Source organism: Pseudopipra pipra, chromosome Z (genome assembly GCF_036250125.1).
Source record: "Pseudopipra pipra isolate bDixPip1 chromosome Z, bDixPip1.hap1, whole genome shotgun sequence".
In the NCBI taxonomy this organism is placed as follows: domain Eukaryota; kingdom Metazoa; phylum Chordata; class Aves; order Passeriformes; family Pipridae; genus Pseudopipra; species Pseudopipra pipra.
In genome coordinates this window covers 12,185,297-12,207,516 of record NC_087581.1, presented here as the reverse complement: position 1 = coordinate 12,207,516, position 22,220 = coordinate 12,185,297, and the positions used below count along the sequence as shown (strand labels likewise).

The 22,220-nt window shown below is 37.9% G+C and overlaps 1 protein-coding gene across 8 annotated transcripts in view; it reads right to left on the bottom strand.

The window, feature by feature from the left end:
* Positions 1–2,694: 2,694 nt before the first annotated feature.
* GHR (growth hormone receptor) overlaps positions 2,695–22,220 on the bottom strand; it is a 160,082-nt gene continuing 140,556 nt past the window's right edge. For 7 of the 8 annotated variants that reach the window (XM_064642290.1, XM_064642289.1, XM_064642292.1 and 4 more), the window contains 7 exons: positions 18,482–18,611; positions 16,165–16,325; positions 15,018–15,196; positions 10,599–10,767; positions 8,448–8,538; positions 5,722–5,791; positions 2,695–5,464 (listed from right to left, as the gene is read on the bottom strand). In XM_064642290.1, coding sequence (XP_064498360.1) covers positions 4,502–5,464; positions 5,722–5,791; positions 8,448–8,538; positions 10,599–10,767; positions 15,018–15,196; positions 16,165–16,325; positions 18,482–18,611 — 1,763 coding nt within the window. In that variant the 3' untranslated portion in view covers positions 2,695–4,501. The remainder of the gene's footprint in view (positions 5,465–5,721; positions 5,792–8,447; positions 8,539–10,598; positions 10,768–15,017; positions 15,197–16,164; positions 16,326–18,481; positions 18,612–22,220) is intronic. The other variant, XM_064642295.1, reaches the window with a different exon arrangement.

The following is a 22,220-nucleotide window of genomic DNA, read 5'->3' as shown; positions in this document are numbered from 1 at the left end:
AGCCTGGGCAGAACCAAGGAAGACTATAAAACCCTGAGGGTGCAAGTGCAAAAATACTGGTGCCCAAGTTATCTTTTCTTCCATTTTTAACAAGCAGGAAAGAGTGCAGCCAGAAGAAGACATAATGCAAATCAACCTCCAGTTTCATGGCTGGTGCTGTCATGAGGGTTTTGGCTGTTATGACCATGGGGGACACTTTTTGATGACTACAGTCTGTTAGGGAGGGATGGGATCCACCTGTCTAGAAGAGTCAAGGTTATCTTTGGTGGCAAGCTTGCTAGTGTGTGGAGATGTGCTTCAGACTGAGGGACCTTGGGGGTGGGATCCAAAATGGCAATGCTCCATTGCTGCATCCAACTAGGAAATAAACCACGCCAACCAGAGCAGTGACAAATGTTCCTAAGCTGTCTCCCAGATAAGACCCAGAAGGCCAGCCACCTCAGGAGTGTATGTGAACAGAAGGCTGTGGAGCGATCTTATCAATGCATACAAATATGTTAAGGGTGGGTGTGAAGAGGATGGGGCCAGACTCTTTTCAGAGGTTCTCTTTTAGTGGTAACTTAGACCTACCTAACACAAAGGGTTTACATTCCCGGACCTGGGGATGGACCTACATTCCTGGGGATGAATTCCACTGCCAAAACAAAGGTATTTACCATCATTCAAGCTTTTAGATAAGATAGAATCTACATAAAACCTGTGCCATTCTGGACCAGGATGTGGAAGCCTGATTACTTACCTTAAATGGCACTGGATGTCTTTGTAGAGGAACAGATTCTTCTCCTTGGGAGGAAAAGGCTTACCCTTGTCTAGTTGGATTCCTCCAACAGCTCTCTCACTACCTCTAGCGAGAGAAGAGAGGCAGTAATACATTACCAAGTTACACACTGGGAGATTCTCAGGATAGGGCATTTTCCATAGAGACAGACTATCTGATATTTCAGAGTTCCTATACTGCTAGGTTTTAACTATCACTACAAGTAACTATGGGGGTGTCCTGGTTTGAGACCCCTAAAATCTCAAGTCCAAGCCCCTCTCCCACATCTCAACCCAGTGTGAGATGGGTTTTCCAGACACTACACAAGACTCAGTATGGGGGGAAAGGGAATTATATTACAATCACTGTACAAATAAATATTACAATATATCATATACATAATCTTAACTATCTCTCCTATGATAAATCAGTATTTACAATGGATCAATCTCTTCTCCCTCCAATAAAAGTCCAGAAGGGAAAAGGAAAGATCCTTTCCATTCTCAGGGCAGCAGCCTCTCTTCTTCCATGCAGCAGCTGTAATTGGATTGTTGTAGCTGGATCTCTTCCCAATACACACAAGGGGAGGGTCTCCTCTCCCCCTCTCAGCCCTTCGGCTCCAATCGAAGGTCTCTCTCTCTTCCGTGGACTGCGGTAACCGGGACAAAGGTTCGCCTCACCGCGTCATATCATGAAGTGCAGGGGCATCTTTGTGACGGTCCCTTTCCTCAGGGGGTTTACCCCTGAGTCAGAACGTCTTGGGCAGCTTTCAGTTGTAAGCCTTTGCCTCAAGAGTTCTACCAGAGCTCCTGTGCTCTGTCTCAGCTACTAGCTTGGCAGCAGCAGAGGAGGGGGCCAAGGTCACCCCCTCCGCATTCCGTCTGGCTGTCCCAGTCCAACTCCGGGACATCTTGAGCTTCTTAGCTCCTCTCTCCGGTGCATGCTGTATTTTAGGACTTCCATCCAGTAGGAGTCCACCACTCCTCCTCTCTAGGAGGGGTCTCCAAGGGTTTTGGGGGGTCTGGTTCAGTTCTTACCCCAAAACTCTGTCCGTAGAGCTTAGTTCTGCTCTGTTCCTGGTTTTCTCTCTCTCTCTCTCTCTCTCTCTCTCTCCTTGCAGCAGTTCTCTCTGTGTTGCTGCATGCTTGTTTCTGCTTCTCCTTATCTCCTTCTGGCTCTCTGCCACTGTTTGCCATCTACTGCTGCTCTGCTGCCGCTTTTCAGTATCTCCTGCTGCTGCTTACAGTGGAGAAACTTCCCCCAGCTCTTAGCTACAGATACCTGGCCCAGTCTAACACTGTTCCAAGTTCTTGCAGCCCCCTAGCCGGGGCTGGGGGGGGGGGCAGCCCCCAACGGTGCTTCAGGCCCCTCTCTCTCTCTCCTCGTGGTCTCAGAACATGGCCACTCTCTCCAACAACAACTACAAAAACCTTCTTTTCTGGTCTGCTTGTGATATGTTTATATTTTGCAGGAGCGCTGACTGGGTCCACATCTAGTGACACCACCCCCTCAGGGGTTACCATTTTTTTAACTCCAGGGGGAAAACTTTTTTCCCCCCACCACAGGGGGTTTTCAGAATATTTTATTTTTCGGGCTTAACTGTAGGTGTAAATCTTGAACCAGTGCAGCTTATTTAGTTGCAATCATATACTGTTCCAGCCTCAGACAAACTGGTCTGCTAAACTGGTAACACGTCTTTGCTAGTTCTGAGTGCAGCATGTCCTATCTCACCATCTATAAATTTAGTGCTTCTATTTTTAAATACATACATATCAATCGTGAAAACACTGAAACACTGATCTCATGAGGCAATATTTCTATACTAAGGGAAGTGACATTCTACTATATTCAATGAGAAATACTTGATTTCTGCCAGTAAAATCTCTATTTTCCATTAAAAAAACCAATTATCCACAAAAAACCACATTGTGTCCAGATAGATCAAAGACAATACATTTATTAAACTTTGAGAAAACAACAAAACACTAACATAAGGAAAGTTAAATAGAAATTGAAAGACACATCTTCTGACCTGCATATCATGGCTTGTGTGACCAGTAAAGTACCAAAATGACATTCTGAGTTTGACTGAGGTATTTAACTATTTTTGGCAATAGAAACAGAGTAAGAAACTTCTTTCAAACAAACACAGAGGCATTACTTGCATTAGTGTCTACCATCTATGAAATTTTATATGAAACTAAATAATTGTAGCTGTTAGAAAAATATAGCAGCAAATTAGCAGAATATCTAATGCACATTTACCATAAAGTACGTGCTAAACTTAAAAAACTCACCCAGTAGTTGGGCCCAGTCCTGTAGCACTTGGTCACAGAAAGAGCATCAGTGAGTTCAGTTGGAGACATCATAAGCAAGACCTGCATTTGCTGCACATCAAACACTTCTGAAATGAATGTCCCTATCTGCTTTCTAAGAAGAACCCTGCTGTGATGAAACCATGGCCTAGGAGGGTAACTCCTGAAACAACAAAAAGCTCCATCAGGTTCTTAACAAAGATAGAAGTTTTCCTGACAAGTTTCAGTTTCCTCTCCCTTCCTTCTGAAAGTCTGCCTAATGCAGTCAGAGGAGATGCTGTTAGGCTGCAGAAATGAAAATCTTGTTTAAGCAATACTGCACTTAATCCCCTTGTTCCACTGAAGTATTTTAATCCTGTTTTAGCTTTAAAAATGAACTGCTGGCTAACTGCTGAAGTCCTTAATTTATTTTTTTTTTAATCAAGACTTTATGTGGCACAAATTAATAAATGTAGTGATATCTTTGGCTGTAGAAAGGCTTCAGAAGTTGGTCAAACATGCAGAAACTGTGCTGCTAAGTCACCAGAGCTTATTCACATATTCTCAAAAATGTTCAGTGAAAGTATAGTTGCACAGTGTTTAATACTGTGGTCAACAATATTTTGTTTATAAAAAGTATATTTTTATTAGCATTAACTAGACTCTGATGAAGAACAGAATAATTTGTCCAAATATTTTGTATATTTTAAAGTTTTATACAGAACTTTAAGTTGCATGTATATTTCTATAGTAGCTACCATTAGAAAGTAATAGAATCTGTTCCTTTAAGTTTCTACAATATTTCAAAATTTCTCTGCAGGTTTCTTTGGAGGTATAAAATGGCTCTGTAAAAAATTTTTTTTCTTTTAGTTGCAAACAAAACTTTTATAAAACAGAAAACTCCTTTTTAAGACTGCAACAATTACATTCCTTAAATGGGTCATCATAATTGAACTACAGTGTGTAGTGTAGTAGAAAATATTTATGGTTTTATGACTGAAATATTAAAATATATTTTATTAATTTATATAAATCAAAATAGATGTGTTATTTAGTCAAGCTACTTCTGGTTTTCACCTATATATGATCAATTCCCAATTATTGATATAAAGATCTCTGCCAACAGCACGGTTTTTTCTAAATTCTTAGACTTTAAATCACCTGATTTTTAGCTTTATCAAAATGCACTGTATATTAAACATAGTAATTTCAATGTTTAGTATCACAGAAATCAACAACCACAAGAACAAGACAAAACAGCCTTAAGACAAATTCATAGATAATATTTACAGAACACGATAGGAATATTTTGATGTATATTTCATGTTGCAACATTTCAGACAAAATTATAGGAACCACAAGAAACTTTTAGACTTCATTTTGGTTTCAGCATACAAGCCCAAACTGACTCTCTGCTGTGAAACACTGCACACACTTAGTCAAATAAGAGCTACGGCATGATTTTGTTCAGCTGGTCTGTGCTCACGTAACCAGAGGACATGTTGAATTCCTTGTCTGGCACTGGCAGCGCAGTTGCATTGAGCACAAGGCCTTGTGGAGAGTGAACGATATGAATAGACGTGTAGTCTGGGACTGGCATCTCTGAAATTGGGGTTTCTGCTGTTGAAGCTCCAAGATTGACACCAGTAGTGGTAAGGCTCTCTGTGGTGAAGTAGGCATCTTCGATACAGCTTTGTTCCTGAACGTGTGGCTCATCCTCTTCGTGGGAAGTCACAGCAATACATTTTTTCACATCTGCTTCACAGAAATAGGTGTTGTCGATGGTGAAGTTTTGTTCTGTGCAACCTTCACGCTGTGCTCTCCCCACCTTGGATTTCTGTCCTGGTGAAAGTACAACCCTGCCTGCTGGAGTAATATCACTCACTTGCGCATAAAAGTCAGTATTTGTCAATGAATTCTGGTTACTTATCTGGGGATGGACCGATGGACGAAGTGAGTCAGTGCTCTCTGCAAAGGGTGGCCACAGCTGGATGTTTTCAGGCTGAGTATTCGTAAGCCGGTGTTGGGTGTCTGTGTTGGCAAGGCTTGCAAGTGACTCCTCCTCATCTTTTCTATCAAGGCACAGGAGATCCTCTTCTTTTTCAGTAACCTTTTTGAACTGATCACTATCAGAGATGGCATCACATGTGTCGCTTGCACTGAAGTCTGTCTCTGGAATATCTGGTTCACAACAACTGGCCCGTCCAGAATCATCATCCTTTGCTCCCAAGCAACTGTGAGATTTCAGGTGATCTTCACTCAGGAGCCTGTCAGTATCTGAGACTCTGTTCTTTTCATCAGGGTCTTCTATGTCCAACTCAATAAACTCAACCCACAAGTCATCATTGTATAGCTTTGTCTTGTAGTCACCATGGCTGGCTAAGATGGAGTTCACTTCATCTAGCTTTCCCTTCTATAAAGCAAGAAAAAAAAAATTATAAGGAAAATAACAAAAATGCTTGCACTTTTTATGATATTAATTTATGTAAAGGTAACTATAACTAATGTTATAATTGCAAAGGGCTTTAACATTATTTTATACAAACCAATTATGTGGCAGTTCACCCCATGTCAGAATTTTCTTCTACAAAATTTTTCTGCCTAGGACGACAACTGTTATCTGCTACTACTACAAATATTCCCACTGTAGATTTTAGAGCTCAGTATTACCTTCAGCAGATCTGGGTCAATCCCTTTAATCTTTGGAACTGGCACAGGAGGAAAAATAAGCATTTTTAACCTGGAAAAAAAATTATGGCTTTTAATTGACAGTGGTCCTTTTTTTAGGAAGTTAGAAAGAAGACAGGCTTACATTGTGTTTATACTTAATTACTTCAAAACCTAAATGTTTGAAAATTCAATTTCAAATATCTCTAATGAAAAGAATTATTGCTTTTTCTCATTGCAAATTAAGAAACAAATTTTCTGCAAGCTTCCTTGTTGAAATCACATTTATGAGGGAATCCACTTTGGAGTCTAGTCTTTGATAATTCAGTGCTATATAGTAAATTCCTAGAGCTCTGTGAATAGTTTCCCTTTTTACCTACTTTTCAATGGAGCCTGACACAACTATCAATATGCAGTGACTTTCTCCAAATTTTTTTTCATGAACAGAGCAGCCTTGAATAAACCCAATAAATTTGAATAGGAGAACAGAAGATAGGAATTGGTGTAAAGAGTGAATTACTTTAAAATTAATAAATAAAACAGAAAAACAACTGCAAAAATTTAGGCTAGTATTTTGATATCTCTATGACACATCTGTTTTCTGAACAAGAAATAAAGGCAGGGTTTTATCCTTGTAGAGAAAGGACTAGTAACTTGCTTATGCATTTGCGTGCTGTGGAAATATATATTATTCTAATCCTTCATACAGCACACTCCTTATTCTTCAAGAGGAAAAAAAGAAACAACACCCTAATAGAAGGATGCTTTTCCATTAATAATAATCCAACAATAACAGGTTATGTCTATTCTTTCCATTTTATCTCCCTGCTTTCTCTGCAAACAGATAAACTGTAGTTCTCAAAAGGAAAATCAGCATTCTTTTTACACTGGGTTACTTGCCAATTTTAGAAAGTGAGCTGGGGGAATGGTAGATACAAATCCACATATTAGTTCTGCTGCATTGTTAGTGACCTTGGAGAGGTCTGGAGAGGATCACAGGAGTCTTAAAAAGTACTAGAGAGAAATTTACGCACCTTTGGCTTAACAACGGCAGCTCCAAATTCCCCAGCTGCTTTTTGTTTTTGGGCAGACCTTCAATGTTCTACCCAACAAGCCTAATAAGAGCCAGAAATGCAGTAATTTTCCACCCAATCCCTGGAGGAGTAGTGTTATATGTGCACTGGCTGGGCTATCAGGGTACCAGTTTAAGACTTGGGCTTACAGTCAAATCCACAAATCAGCTATTCTGACAGGACTGGGCATTGCTTCTAATGAAACAGACAAAGGATTTTACCACTTGCTGCCTTGAGAAATCATTCAGGAGGGAGAAATATGCTCTGCTTCTTTCTTAGCCTAGCATAATTCAAGCTTTCATCTCTCAACTCTAATGACCTAAACCTAAGGCATCTGTCCTAGAGAGCCTCGTTCAGGTCCTGTGAGATCAGAACCCAGGAAAATATGACTTGGTATCTTTTCAGAATCAGGAGAAAACTGAGTGGATATTTTGCATTATGGAAAACTTATGCAGCCTGCTTCTCTGGTGAATACATTGCTATTCCACTACCACATGCTCCAGTTTGAAGAAAAGGGTGCAGACTCACGGGTTCAGGATAACATTCCACGTGAAGGGTCCTCAGTGCAGAAAAGCCTCCTTTAGCAGTCATAATTCACATGGAAGGTATTTATAACTCTGATCAGAGACACACTTCAGCCCTCAGGATTTCCTGTGACCAAGCCACTCCTTGCTCAGTGTGCTGACCTTAGTGAGTTTCTAGTCCCACATGTGAGTTGTTCTTGCCCCATTTTGACAAGTCAAACTTTTGTCATGAATTGGATCAGGAGCCTTGCTCTTAAATCTGTGATTGGGATGATATTGCAGGGAGTGGTTTCCTGAAATTAAACTCCACCAAAGCAGAGTGCTGCTGCCTAAATTATTTTTTTATATCTGCTCCAACTGCATGACATTCTTTTAATTTCAATGATTTGTCCTTTGTGCAAAACACCCAAGTGTTCACTTTCAAAGTGTATATACAAGGCACTGACAACAGGCATGTGTGCCCTGGTCTTGCCCATGGTGTTGTTTCATAGTTTAGAACAGTACTGGTATGACCTCCAAGCTGAATACTGCCAACACCTATCCCTGAACCACATATTAGGGGATTAATACACTTTGAGATCATACTGTCATTTTTATATGTTTGATTCTTTCATTTTTATAAATGACACCATTTTATAATTTTTACAAACAACACAATTCTGTGCTTTGTTTCATTTTATTCCTGTTATTTATAGGAGCTGCAGTCTATCCACGGAGACCAAATATTCCCCTAGGACTCAAGCTCTTTGCCTTGGCTTGATGAAATAGAGATTAGTGGAATGGTCTAAGAACAAAATCAAATATACAGATACAGGTCTGTAGGAAACTTTTGAACAGCGTGTGGGTAAAAAACAGTACTTAAAAAATTTGAATAGACTAAAAAACTAGTACCCTTCAAAGCCTAAGTAAATCAACTATGTCAATACTTTAGAATAAAATGTTCTGCAATGCAAGAGGAAGAGGAGCATTCAACATAATCAGATTCCCACTGCAGAAGGCCCCAGTGTACATGCAGCTTATAAGAATAGACAACTATTTAAAATAGTTCCTAGTCCCCCAAATTTGAAATAATTCAAGAACCTTTTTTGTCATGCTACAGGTACATAAAATCTGACAAATAAAAACTCTCTACCTTGGTTGTTTAGACAGCACGATTAAGATCACTGTTACAGCCAGCCCACATGCTCCGAAGGTAACAACTAAGAACCATGGAAACCCAATTTCTGAAACAACAGAACATAAACGTGTTATCAGGAATCTGAATCTCTGTCGCATCTTTAATTTCAACCTTCTCTTCTACCACCCGAGTATCCCAAAGTGGTAAAAACTGATGGAATTTTTGGTTACTTAAATGTGAAAGTTCTATGTTCTGAAGAAATAAAAATATGCTTTTGGTCTCTCAACATTTTTCATACTCCACTGAAACTCCTGGCAAAACCAGACTGATTTTATAAACTAAACAAGATCTTAGTAAAGAGAATACTTGTAGCAAAACTAGCCATGAGGAACATTCTGCCTACTTGGAACATGCTGTCAGTAGTCCTGATGGCATATAATACACTTATTCATCCAAGCTGAGAGAACATTACTAATAGCACACTAAATCATAGGCAAACTATATTTCTCTCATAAAAACTAGAGTACGGTGGTGTTAAAAAGCATACTACTTCTCTAAAGGTTGAACATTATGTTGTGAATCATCAGCTGAGGAAAAAATCTCCCTTTTATTTACCTGGCATGTGGTATCAAAAAATGTAGAAATTAATTGAGAAATGCAATTTAGTAGGAATGAAGAACAATGCTGATAAATGAAATGTTTTATCTCTTAAATACTAGCAATTCCATTATACTTGAGCTGACACTGTAGAATACAAAGCATAAAGAAATTTATTCTGCCTTTAGTCTTAGATTTTTCTCATTTGTTCCCAATTGCAACTTTTCCATACAAACTTCACTCCTTTTTTTTGGGCGAAGGAACACTGGACAGAATGCTTTAGACCTGTACACATGATCATGAGTGAACTTTCAGAAAAAAAAGAAATCAAAAATTCAGGTACGAGTTTGAGTCCTGCGTTCCAAGTTTAGATTTTGACTAGATGTGCTTTCAGGCATGAATTAAAGTCTTTATGGATATGTCTGTGTTAAACAAGTCTCTATTTTAATGGAGAAACAGAAAGTCCTTGTCATGTCAGTGAGACCAGCAGATGCCTAGCTGCTTCAAAAAGTAAGAATATTGCATTAGAATGTAACTACTTTAAATTTTTAATACATGGAAACCTAGAGTTTAATTGTGTTCCTTAAGGTGATATATAAAACAGGCAAAAATAAATTCTCAATCAAATCAGCTCACTACTACTGTGTGAGATGTGTGGATAAGTATCACCTTGGAGAGTCTCAGCTGCAGTGACTGAAGAAAAGTGTGGTTGTAGGATGGCCCTAGATTTTTATAGGATTTTAATTTTGTTCATATAAAAATCTTGACAATGTAATGCAGATGGGGTTAATAAAATGATGCCACATGTACAGAACATAAGTTTTTCCGAAAAATTAGGTAAGAAAACTAGCAATAGGAAGAGTTAAAAAGGAGAATCTAGCAAGGTTTTAAAAGATAACAGTTATGAATTGTTTTATTTAACATCTTTACTACCCTGGAAAATGAAGTGAAATATGTTAAAATATGTTCTGAAGACCTCTTATTTTAAAGAGTTAATTCAGTAGCTCAGACCCAAGAACACTTTAGGAAAAGGCACTGTCTCATTCCTTCAATAGAAAAAATGTGGTGATCAATGACTGTTTCTTCTTCTGTCTTTAATAGCACTTTAAAACAAGTACAAGTCAGAAGCAAGAACCAGAAAACCACTCACTGTCCTTCATAGTAGCAGGATGATCAGAAAAACACAATTCTGCCAACAAACTTAGCCAACAGTATAACACTTTAGCAGAAGTGACAATTCTTCTCTTTGCTACTGAAGTGCTCATTTTAAATGATGAAGTATGAGATTTAACTTTGTTTTATGCTCTGTAAAATGTGCAACAGCAGTTATGTGTGATTCTTAAAGCTATCTGTATTTTTGCTCTAGGATGAGCTGTGAATGTCTTGACGAGTTTAATTCTGAGCTTGCATATAGAACTTGTACATTCTCAATCTCACTAAATTATTTTCATGTAGTAGGCTGAGTAATCTAGCTATTCAACCATACAATATTGATGGTAAGGAGAAAAACACACACACACCCCCACTCCGAAAAGGCAAGAATCACAGTTTTAAAAATACTTTATTTACCTTCAGAACGAACACATTCGCTGCCCAGTTGAGAAAAAGATACATAAACGATTTCACTGAACTCCCCAAATTTTTCAGAGGTTTGCTGTCTTGATCGGAGTCGTATCTCATAATCTCTTCCCATCTTCAGAGAGTACAGTGGAACCATTGTTGAGACCCTGGGTGTTAACTATAGAGACAGAGGGACTGTGATTAATTTGTTTGAGTTGTACTGGCAATTTTACATTGTTTCTTGATTTCAGAAAATTTGAAGGCATTTTTGCTACTCTAAATTGTAAGGATACCACAAGAAGAGTTCAGAGAAAATTCACACCATTTACTTTTGACTGCTGAATATCAAACTATTTAGGAAATCACATTAGAAGTCTTAATAAGTGAAATTTCTCTCTTTTTCTATTAATCCTCTAAGAATACGTATTTTAGCTTCAACAGTCCAATAAAAGTATACAAAAATAAGGAAAATGTGCTCAAAATAGAAATCCATGTGACAGATGTTATGTTCTACTTTTAATTCAGAATCAAGGATGATACCAGCAAAAACTCACCATGGGCTAAGACTAAAAACACCTGGAAATCAGCAGCCATTGGGAATTTGAAGGAAGCTTTAACAACATACTCTGTAGCTACATAATTTAAACTTGAGACAGTAGCTATGATCTGTGGAGTTCTCTGATCCCTGGTGCCTCCAGACTCCAGTGTTCTGAAAGCCAACCAGGCAGATTTTGAAGGAGGCAGTGATTTCAGGCAGACTGCTTTTCTCTTCTAGTAGTTGAGCACAAGATCATGGAGAACCATTGCTCTATGCCCTAAAAGTTTTTAACATGTGAAGAATATCCAGCACTGGAAAGCACTGGAAAGAAAATTCAATATATACTTATTTCATTCACTGTGGCTATGAAGCCGCAAAAAACAGTTCACTGAAGTTTTACAAGTAGGTTTACATACATCCCAAATAATGGTGTCACTTGGAAAAAGCAGTATGCAGACTAAATTAGAGCCTTTGTGAAAGAAACCTGGATGGAGCAAGATGTATAGACTGCGAAAAGTTCAGCATGAACTGAATAGATGAACAGCACTTGTCATGCATTAAATCAAGTAAAAGCCATATGAGAGAGACATGATAAAATACAACTAATAAAAATGCATGACAGCATACAGCAAAATCATTTAAAGTATGTGAAGGGGAGCTTGGAATCAGACCACTGGACTTACTGCATGCAGTTCAGTACAGGGAGTGATGCTTGTGATTGACATACTGAAGAAACGCGTGACAAACGCGCTGTCATGCTGGGCTGTGTGATTGCACTGCCTCATGAATCTGGCCCTGTAAGAGGGGGTTAACACAGAGTGCAGAGCAGTCGTTCTATCATTAGCCAGCTGGAACCCCTGGGACACCAGGAGTGCCCACTGGGATGGAGTCACCAGGGGCAGAGGCTGGCCCAGGCACAACAGGCATCACAGCAACCAAGGCAATGGCTTTCACAAGTTTAACAGAAGAATGGTGAGAACTGGGAGATGGGCAGTACTAGAAAAAGGTTCAGAGGTAACCTGGGAAGGAATAACACAGGACTGGGCACCTGAACAACACAGGGAGACATTGGCTATATATCCAGTGCAGTACAGGAAGATGAGTTTCTCATCCCTCGGAGTAGCAAACCCTGTCTCTCAGCCACACTGATGTATGGACTCAATGGTATTCAGCTCTGGAGTTAATACTCCATGCATCCCTGCCCTAAGTGCACTTGGCTGCAGTATGAAATTTTTCCAGTAAAAATTCAAAATATAATGAGAGCTAGCAGAGTCCTCCCTGTTTCAGCCCTCTTCACTGAGCACTGAGCTATGATCACCAATTTTATCCTATATCAGGTGGATCTGAGCCTGGGTTGGTTGGGTTTTTTTGTTTGTTTTTGTTTGTTTGTTTATAATAAGTCAAAAGATCAGGTCAATCCAAAATATAATAACTAAAGCAAAATTAGACTTTCAAGACTCCTTATCACAAATACATTTTTGGCATTCATAGACACTCCATTATGAAGTCACCATTCTTTCCTACTGTTCAGCTGATGGGTGTTTTCACATCTTGTTTAAAAAACAAAACAGTCTCACAGGGTTCACTAGTCAGGACTAGAAGACATGGACAGGCACAAGAGGGGACAGAATTTTAGGCCAGTGAATGTAATGAGTAATAGTTCAAGGTAAGGGGGTAGAATTTTAAAAAGATACTCAGCAAGAAGCTAGTAACAATAATGGATTTTTTTCAAACTGCGAGACAGGTTGCATTTGTCTCTGTCTCATGAACACCCATTATGTGAGGGTTCAAATTTTATTGTTTTTAGGATTTACTGTTTCTGTTTTCTCAGAAAATAATTTTGGTCCTCTTATAAATATAACTTACTGTTATAACACTTCACTAATTAATGTTTTAGTCCTCTTTCAATTAATAACTTATCTATTTTCAATTAGTAAATGTATTGAAAAAATGAATGCTATACATGAAAAATCAAACAATCGTCCCAAAACATATAAAAAAATTACAAACAAGTCTCAGCAAAGGAGAGACGTAATACAATATTAAGTACTATAAATTAGTTTTTGTATTACTTATGTGTACAAAGCATTATGGTATATTTAAGCAGTCAAAGATTATCCTTTGTGTAAAAAGTTAGCAATAACTAGACATGTATAACTAGATAATGTGTAAGTAGACATTTATCTCTTTACTGCTGCAACACTCATTACAGAAGATATTTGTAGCAAGGGATGCAAAGAGTGAAACTGGAGCACTGCTCCAATGCTGTTATTCATAGATTTGCTATTGTCCTAGGCCAGACTAGGATTTGTTCAGAAATTTGTCTTTTGTGCTCTGATAGCGCCTCAGGGAATTATGCCATGTTTGTACTCTTAAGCTGAAAGGCACAAAACCATACAACATATACATCTGAAGACAACATAATCTTTAGTAGTATGTTTGTTGAGGCAAGTATAGTATTCAGCAATTCCTTGTCTGTTTTCTGAAAGAAGAAATACTGATCTTCAAACCTTTGCTCTCCTGAAAAGAACTATTCTGAAGGCATTCTGGAATTACTGATGGCACTAGAGCAAGAACATAGCTTTATGAGGGTACTTATAAGACCAATAGCTAAAGGCTTATTAAAACATCATCAAAAATGTGCCTTTTTTAAGAGACAGATGTAATGATGCTTGCTTTGGAAAATCCGCAGATTTTCAACTTCTTAAGGAGTATTTATTTACTGCCTAAATTTAACTCATTTCATAGGCTATATAGTAAGTACAGCTTAAACCAGTACAGAGGGAAATATAGACACGAATTAGGAAAAAAATTACAGACATTATAGGTCTGTTTGGCTGTACAATTACTAATAAGGAGTAGACAAAGGAAAAATGCTAACATTGAGAAAAACCACAGGTGAGGAGGGAGCCAAGGTCTTTCAGAGGCAAGCAAAACAGTTTGACTGTGTTTCAATTGGTAAATTTGCCTTTTGTAGACTAAGACAAATTCATAACAGTATTATCTGATTTCTTTCAGTTAACTCATTCATATTAAAAAGAAAGCAAAGGAAGGATTATGCTCTGAAATGATGTTACTACTGCACCAAAGAAGAGATCTCCATAAGCAAATACACCACGACACACTGGTATTTAGCCCATGCATTCAGGTAAGATGGGTACAATTTCTTCCCTGTAACAGAAAAACTAACTTAAACTAAATACATGAAAAGTTAAGTGATTTTCAAAAAGAAAACTTAAAAGATTTGGAGGATAGGTACTTTATAGTTTCATAGACTGTCCATATAGTCACAAATTTCCCCTTACTATCTGGTATAAAATCTGTACATCTTATCTATGTTGAATTACTTTTATTTGCTTATTGTATCAAATCTTAAATTGCAACTCAAAGCTTTGCTATCCTTTTTTTTCTCTTTTTTATTCTACTGAAATGATAATTATAAATACTGAAACTTTACAGTTACTGTAAAGACTCTGAAGAATCTGGACAGATGTAGTGACATTTTCCAATCAAAATATTCCTTGTTCCAACTACTAAAAAACCGCGCACTGTTCAAATAGTTGAAGTTTCAGAAAACAATAGAAAAATATTTTATCCTTGAAAACTTGCATATTTCTATACTTGACTATTCTTGACTATTTTTATACTTTCTAATCTAACACAAGTGTTTCAGGTTTTTTATTATCCAGCATGCCAACTACCTTGACACATAAAGTTACAATGTTTGCTAGAAAAATGTCAGAAAAAATATGGTCATATTGTTTCAGAATTGAGGTATAATCTAATCAGCAATTACAAACCTGTTGTTTTCTATAGTGGTACAAACGTGTGAGGGAGAGAACAAGCCTGCACTGTATTATACTATTGTATAATAAATATTTGCTTCATACCTCCTTCCATTTTGTCTCATTAACTTCTTTGTACTGCAATTCATACTCCAGAGTAATCCATCCCTTCTGAACATCTGCTGATGGTGGTGGATCCCATCTTACCTGGATATCCGCATGGATCCCAGTCTGACTAGTATTTAGCAGAGTCCAGTTAATGTGGACAGGGGGATCAGGTAGTACTGTTTAAACAGAGTATTTGGAATAGAAGTTTTCAATGTGAAGTCACTACACACTGTTAAATGATTTCAGGACTTAAAAAACATATTAACCATGTATTTCCTGCCTAAAATCTAATGAAAGTCAATGACAAAATCCCTGCAGGTTTGGTAACAAGAAGGTACCCTGCCATTGGCAGTAGGCATGCTCTAATAAAGCAGACTAGAAATGTATTACCTATTAAAATATATTTCCGAATAGCGGATTATTAATCACTGAGACATAAACGATTCTCCATCAAAATTTAAATCTAGACTTCTGAATAGAAATAAAAACAATAATTGGAATAAGACAGAAAGACATTTGATAACTAATATAGAAGTACATCGAAAAACTATGGTATCTGACAAAATTATCTATATTTGTTCAGCTTAATAAAAGAAAGCAGTGGGTATTCTAGTCACTTGTAGGAATAAATTAATTGCATATGCATACACCACCACTCTGAACAAGCAATAACATCTGCAAAGTCCCAGACAGTCATAATTCTTATCGTCACAGACAGAAATTCTAGCTTAGAAATGCTATACATCCTGCTTCTGTAGATTAATGTTGATTCAGGAACAAAAACTCTTTTGGTTCCAGAGCTTTGCAGAATCAAGGTTTTAACACCATCCTTGGTCGACAAGGAGATGTAGCATCCATTAGAAAAGGCTCAGTGTGACAGCAAAGGCAAGCTCATTTGAGCTTGCACATATTTGAGAGACCACTAGTATTCAGAAAAAGAAACCACATATTTGCTTTTATCCTTTTAGCTTTTTTCCAATCTGGGTAGTATTTTCTGGTGTGGATCACATTATAGACCTTACAGAATCACATCCCTTCCTATATACCATATTTTTTAGATACTAACGTTCCTGAGAGGCAAAATTTAAATACAGTAAGAATAATGTGAAAGCTTATAGAGGTAAGATACATAATGGAAGCATACCTATTTCATCAACACTGAAACATTTTTGATCAAATACTTGATTTTTACTGGCAAGCCGAACACAATATGGTACCCAAATAGAGGTGTAGGACACGTTGAAATAACAGCTGTTTTCCCCTGATGTGATATAATCAGGGCATTCTTTCCAGTCCTCATCAATACTAGAATGACAACAAAAACGTAATATATGTGAGAGAGAGGTTTACAGATCTTACACAGGACAAACTGTAGATGTTACAAGACACACTGTCAAAAGTTGTAACCTTTATAAAAGTAAGAAAAACATATAAATATTGATGGTGATTTACAACAAAACCACTCTGCAAGCAACCTGAACAACTGAGTTTAGGTACTTATGTACTGTTAGTGGCATTTCTGAGCTTTGGGTACTGCTTCCAAGAGCACTGATCACTCACACTTGGGAAGGTGCCTGAGGGTGGATGCTGCAGGAGACCTAGCACAAACCAACTCAGGACTACAGGATGTGAAAGAAGAGAAACACAGTGCTGTGAGTGAGGAAGACCTACAGAACTTCTAAAACACAAGCTTGGAACTACCAGCAAGAACCTTTTATATTTTTTTTCTGACTTTGTTCAAAAATTCATAAATGTTCTTTGTAAATAAAAGAATTGCAGCAGGAAATATCATATCCATTTCAGCTCTTAAAAAAAGACAAAGCAAAAGTTATACAGAGTAGCATGAACCCTCAGACTGAGATAGCGTCATTTTAATACAGCCAAGCTTAAACTACTCAGTAGGTTCAAAAAAGTCTTCAGTTAAAGTGAAATGGGAATGGCTAAATTGTTAGGAATAGTCCATAAGAAAAGTAACAGACATTTATTCAGCATTTTTGAAGTGACTTTAGAAAAACAAATCTCATGGTGAACAGACCTGCTGCTGCTAGCTTTTATCTTTATACTATCTTTTCAAAAATTACTGTCTTGGTTTGTTAAAAAATGTGCACCATAAGTGCCTATTCTTACTAAGAGCCATTGAAGCTGTACAGAAGGATGATTAAATCAATTAAGCCAAGTGCAGCCTTCAGTACTGGAGTAGGTGCTTAGAATCTAAAAAGGCAGATGCTGCATAAAATGAGTAGGAAGCATTTCTGCCACTGGTCTTGTGCCTAGCTGATGAGACCAGACACTGTTCTGAACAAAGTGCTGCAACTCTGTCAGATTCAGGACTTGATAAAGGTGTACACAATTAGATACTATGGCTTCTGTAAGCAGAACAGTAGTTTAGATGACAGAGTTAGGTCCTAAGCCTTAACTGTAGCTTGCACATTGAAGCAGAAATATTTTTACCACATCTTCTATTGCAGTATTCTGATTTCTAGGACAAACATTAAATATATGATCTGCTCAGTGTACCTGGTACTGCTTTATTGTAGAGTTAATTTAATTGATTTTTAAAGTTTGTAATCTCATGGTATATGTCAGCCAAACATTTACACTTAAATAGTGAGTCTTTGCCCATTGCAGAGGGGTTGGAAAATAGGTGAACTTTAAGGTCTCTTCCAATCCAAATCATTCTATGATTTTATGATTTCTGAGAGGTCTCAGAAGAGTAATGAAGAAAGCCGGCCTTGCCATTAGGCTCAAGTTTGCTATGCAGATGTATCATCGTCATCACAAAGTGTGGGTAGATCAAAAAGATTGAAACTCTGTTCATTAGAGGGAACAGAAACTCACATCCCCCTGTTCCTGTGAACAAAAGGCCTGCTTTCATTATAGCCATTACTGGTAATGTCTATGTCCTCTTTCAGGATAATCATTATAACAACCTGATAATCAAAAAAGTTTAAGTGGGACATGAATGATAATTGAACAGGGCTCAATGAAACATAATCCCCAGTCTTGGAGCAGCCTTTTCATCTGGACCTGCACATTCAGATTTTGATACAGCAATTGATCAATGGGAACTTTATAAAAAAATAATAAAAATTTGAAAGGAGTTATATCCAACCTCCACATTGGTGCACAGATATAAGGAGTCTCAGCAAGTTAGGTTGGTAAAGAACAAACTGAAGCTGCCAATTAAAAAATCCTTTCCCAAGCCATGTAGTGTTCAGTTTTAGATTCTGCAACCTGGACCTAAATTTAATAAGAATGTGTTCCTAATTACCTGCAAAATAACACTTGTTCCTGCAAATTGCTTAATAATTAATAAATTCTGACATTGAACGAAATGCACTTAAAACATAGTTTTACGCTCTTAAAAACAGCATGGCTCATATCATAGCAAACAGTAACAAGCTAAGAAGCATAGCAAAATAAATTACTTCTCTCTCATTTCCTCTTTCAGTTTTTATTACCTTTTCATGTACAATAGTTGTATTGTTCTTGGAGCAGTGAGGTTATAAAAGTTTCCATCAGTCCAATAACATGAAAATGTCTCCATTTCAGGTGATCTGCAAATGCTGATTTGTGGCCACTGCAAAAGGTCTGTCAGGAAAAATGGCAGGGGACAGAAGGATACACATTAAACAAATCCATACGCCAGACTAACATACTGTTAAAATGAAACTCAGTATTTTTAATGATTAATTAACTTCTCTTCCAATCCATTATGTACAATCAGGCAAGATTTAAATTCTTCTTATGTGCACATATGTAGATGACTACACCTGTAGAAAGCCAAATTTAAGATGGGTCAAGCCCTCATTTGTACAGAGTAGAAGAGTTAGTATCACAGCCTGACACACAGCATGAGGACTTCCCAGTCCTATAGCTGTAGCTGAATAGAATAGAAAAGACTATTTCAGATGGAAGGGACCAAAATTTAAAGCCTGTTACTAAGGGCACTGTCCAAACACCTCTTAAACACTGGCAGACTTGGGGCATCAACCACCTTTCTAGGAAGCCTGTTCCAGAGTATGACCACCGAAAGAAACACTTCCCAATGCCCAGTCCCAATCTGCCCTGGTGTAGCTTTGAACCATTCTCACGTGCCCTGTCACCAGTCCTCTCACCAGCTTTGTTTCCCTCCTCAGATCTGCACACAGTGAGGCCACACCAAGGCTGAGCACAGCGGGACCATCACCCTGTTTTTGGTTAGTTCAGTACAGACAGACTTGATATGCCCTGCACGTGCTTTAAAGAAACTGTGGTACTGCAGAGCTTGTATCAGACCAACCATAGCTTAGTATGTACCCAGCTGGAGTTTCACAATTATGTCTACTCATGACAGTGGCTACCTTGAGCTGCGCTCAGGTTTGTGGATATAATTTCGTGTGGATATAACCTTGCTCTGAGAGAGATAAGGGCAGCTCTAAGCATGCTGCCACGTGTTGTTTCTATATCCATAATTTCTGTTCTTTGTCAGAACTGAAATGATATAAGGCCATAAAATGACTGCTACAGTAAGTCAGCCTCGTCAACCCTTGTGAGAAAAATAAAAATAGAAGTTGCAGGTATGACTCACTCTTTCAAAGTAAAGACTTGACTTTTTCCTGATTTTTAAGGGTGTCATGGTTTAACCCCAGCTGGAGATGAAAATACCACGGAGGTGCTTGCCCACTCGCACACCAGCTGGACTGGGGAGAGAACTGGAAGGTTAAAAGCTAGAAAACTTGTGGGTTGACATAAAGACAGTTTAATAGGGAAAGCAAAAGCTACACACAAGCAAAGAAAGAATTAATTCACTGCTTCCCATGGGCAGGCAGGTGTTCAGCCATCTTCAGGAGAGCAGGGCCTCATCACGTATACGGTTACTTGGGATGATAAACACCATCACTTCAAACATCCCCTGCTTCTTCCCTCTTCCCCTGTCCTGGGTATGTCTCCTCCTAACCTCTCATGCACCTCCAGTCTCCTCGCCAGGGTGGCACTATAAAAAGCAGAAAAGGCCTTGGCTCTGGGTGAGCCCTGCTCAGCAATAACGAAAGCCTCTCTATATTATCAACCCTGTGTTCAGTACAAAACCAAAACACAACCCCATACTAGCCATTGAGAAGAAAGTTAATTCTACCCTCGCCAAAACCAGCACAAAGTATCTAATGCCTATGTTCCCTATTTGGCTTGGAAAGCTTTCAAAGGAAGACCAAAGGCACATGCACCTCTCTTCACTGACTATCTGGGAAACAGGAGAATTTATTTAAGAAAATTTCTCCCAAAGGCACTTCAGTTGTAGATGTTAGTCAGGTGTTTATGGGTGGTGAAATGAACCACGGCCAGGGAACAACATGGATCCTGGATGCAAAATTCTTTGCAAATGTTTTGGCAGTATCATAACTGTGAATACTAGAATTCCAGACTAGATATAAGAGAGAAATGTTTTATGATGAGGGTGGGGGTGGTTAAACACTGGAATTGGTTGCTTTAAAGCAAGGTGGTGGATGCCTCACCTTGGAAACATCAAAGGCCGGGCTGCACTGCACCCTGAGCAACCTGGTTTAGTTGAAGATGTCCTGGCTGGTTCCAATTGGGTTGGACTAGTGGACCTTTACAGGTCCCTTCCAACCCAAACCATTATGTGATTCTATGATAATACTTGATACAAAATATTTATCCTCACAGTCAGAAAAAGTATTAAGCTACAGTTATCCAAAAGCAGTATGTGCTTACTCCTACACAAGGAGGATTTTGTGGCCTTCCTGAATGTTGACTTCTTTATTCCTGGCTCAGCCGCTCCATGCCTTGCCAATTTATATTTCTTGGGCTTAATGGTTCAAATTGTGTGCTTTATATTATACACTGACAAACATCCATATCAGGCAATAACTAATACATGAATATTATGAACTTCTGTTTTGCTTTTGCCATAAAATTGTCTGATTTTACATTTTGGACACTGAACAAGGCCTGAACATATGTATGTAAGTAGATTTCACAAGCTGAGTGGCTTAAACCTCTCTGGCCTTCACCTACCCCGACCACCTGACTCCCTAGGCATTTAGAATTCATCTTGTCAACCTAAAATAACTGAAGTTTCATTGGAAGGATTTAAGCAAAGTTGTTTTTTTTTTCTTCTTCTTAGCCAGCATGTTCTATTCAACTGACCTTCAAATAAATTTCTTTTTAAAACTGAAACAAATTTTGAAATTAAGTGTTGCAGCAAATGGAAAAAACTGCACTGTTCTTTTTCGGAAAATATTAAACCAAACATTTTTACTGTTGTGCTTGATTTTTTTGGTATGGCATTCAGTATCTGACGGCTTCGGCAAAATTCCAAAATGCTTTTAAGTGGCTTTGATTTGAGCTTTTACATAGTTTTATATTATTCATCAAACAATTTTCATGTGGTAGTAGTCTTTGTTAAAAACAGCATGTGATCATAAAATTGCAAACTGTCTTAACATACATGAAATAAAACAGAATAAAAGATTCAAGAAGAGTATTATATTTACAGCTTTTTAAAAGTGTGAGCTTTCAATCTTGAACTTCCTTATTTAATTGAAAATCAAAAAATTATTTAAAAACCAACCAACCAAAAATAAATTAAATTTTCTGTCTTTACTTCAAAGACCTGAGTAAAATTGCATCAATTGCAAAATACCTATAATTGAGAAGACAAGAGTCTCTTCTTTCTTCTATAAACAGATAGTGTGTAATGCAGTACATGTTGTGGCTTTTCCTGTTTCTATCCTCAGTTATGCAAATACAGTTATTTTTACTGAAACAGATTAAGAATTTGAGAAAATTATATACTGGAAAACCCTCCTAAATTAGAATATTTCTGTTGATGTATTTATAGCTGTATTTATAGGTAGGACATAAGATATTTAAAGCCTCTGCAGACCATATTCTCATCTCCAGAGGTAAATAAAGTCACACTGTCACTTCTTAACATGATGAATTGAACTTAAATTTTGAGAGGTCCAGTAGAATCTTAGATATAGGCTCTATGGCGTCTTAATAATTAATTCTGTTGATTCTGTTGAATTCACCATCTTTATACACCCTTTTAGGCATACAAACTCTTCTACGAAAATGGATCATAGCACAGCCAGAAGTGGAATCAGTTACAATGGAGAGGAGCAATGCACACAGAACACAGATTAAGACTTGGTCTCTAACACTCTAACGTCAGAAGAACGTATCCCCAAGTCTCAA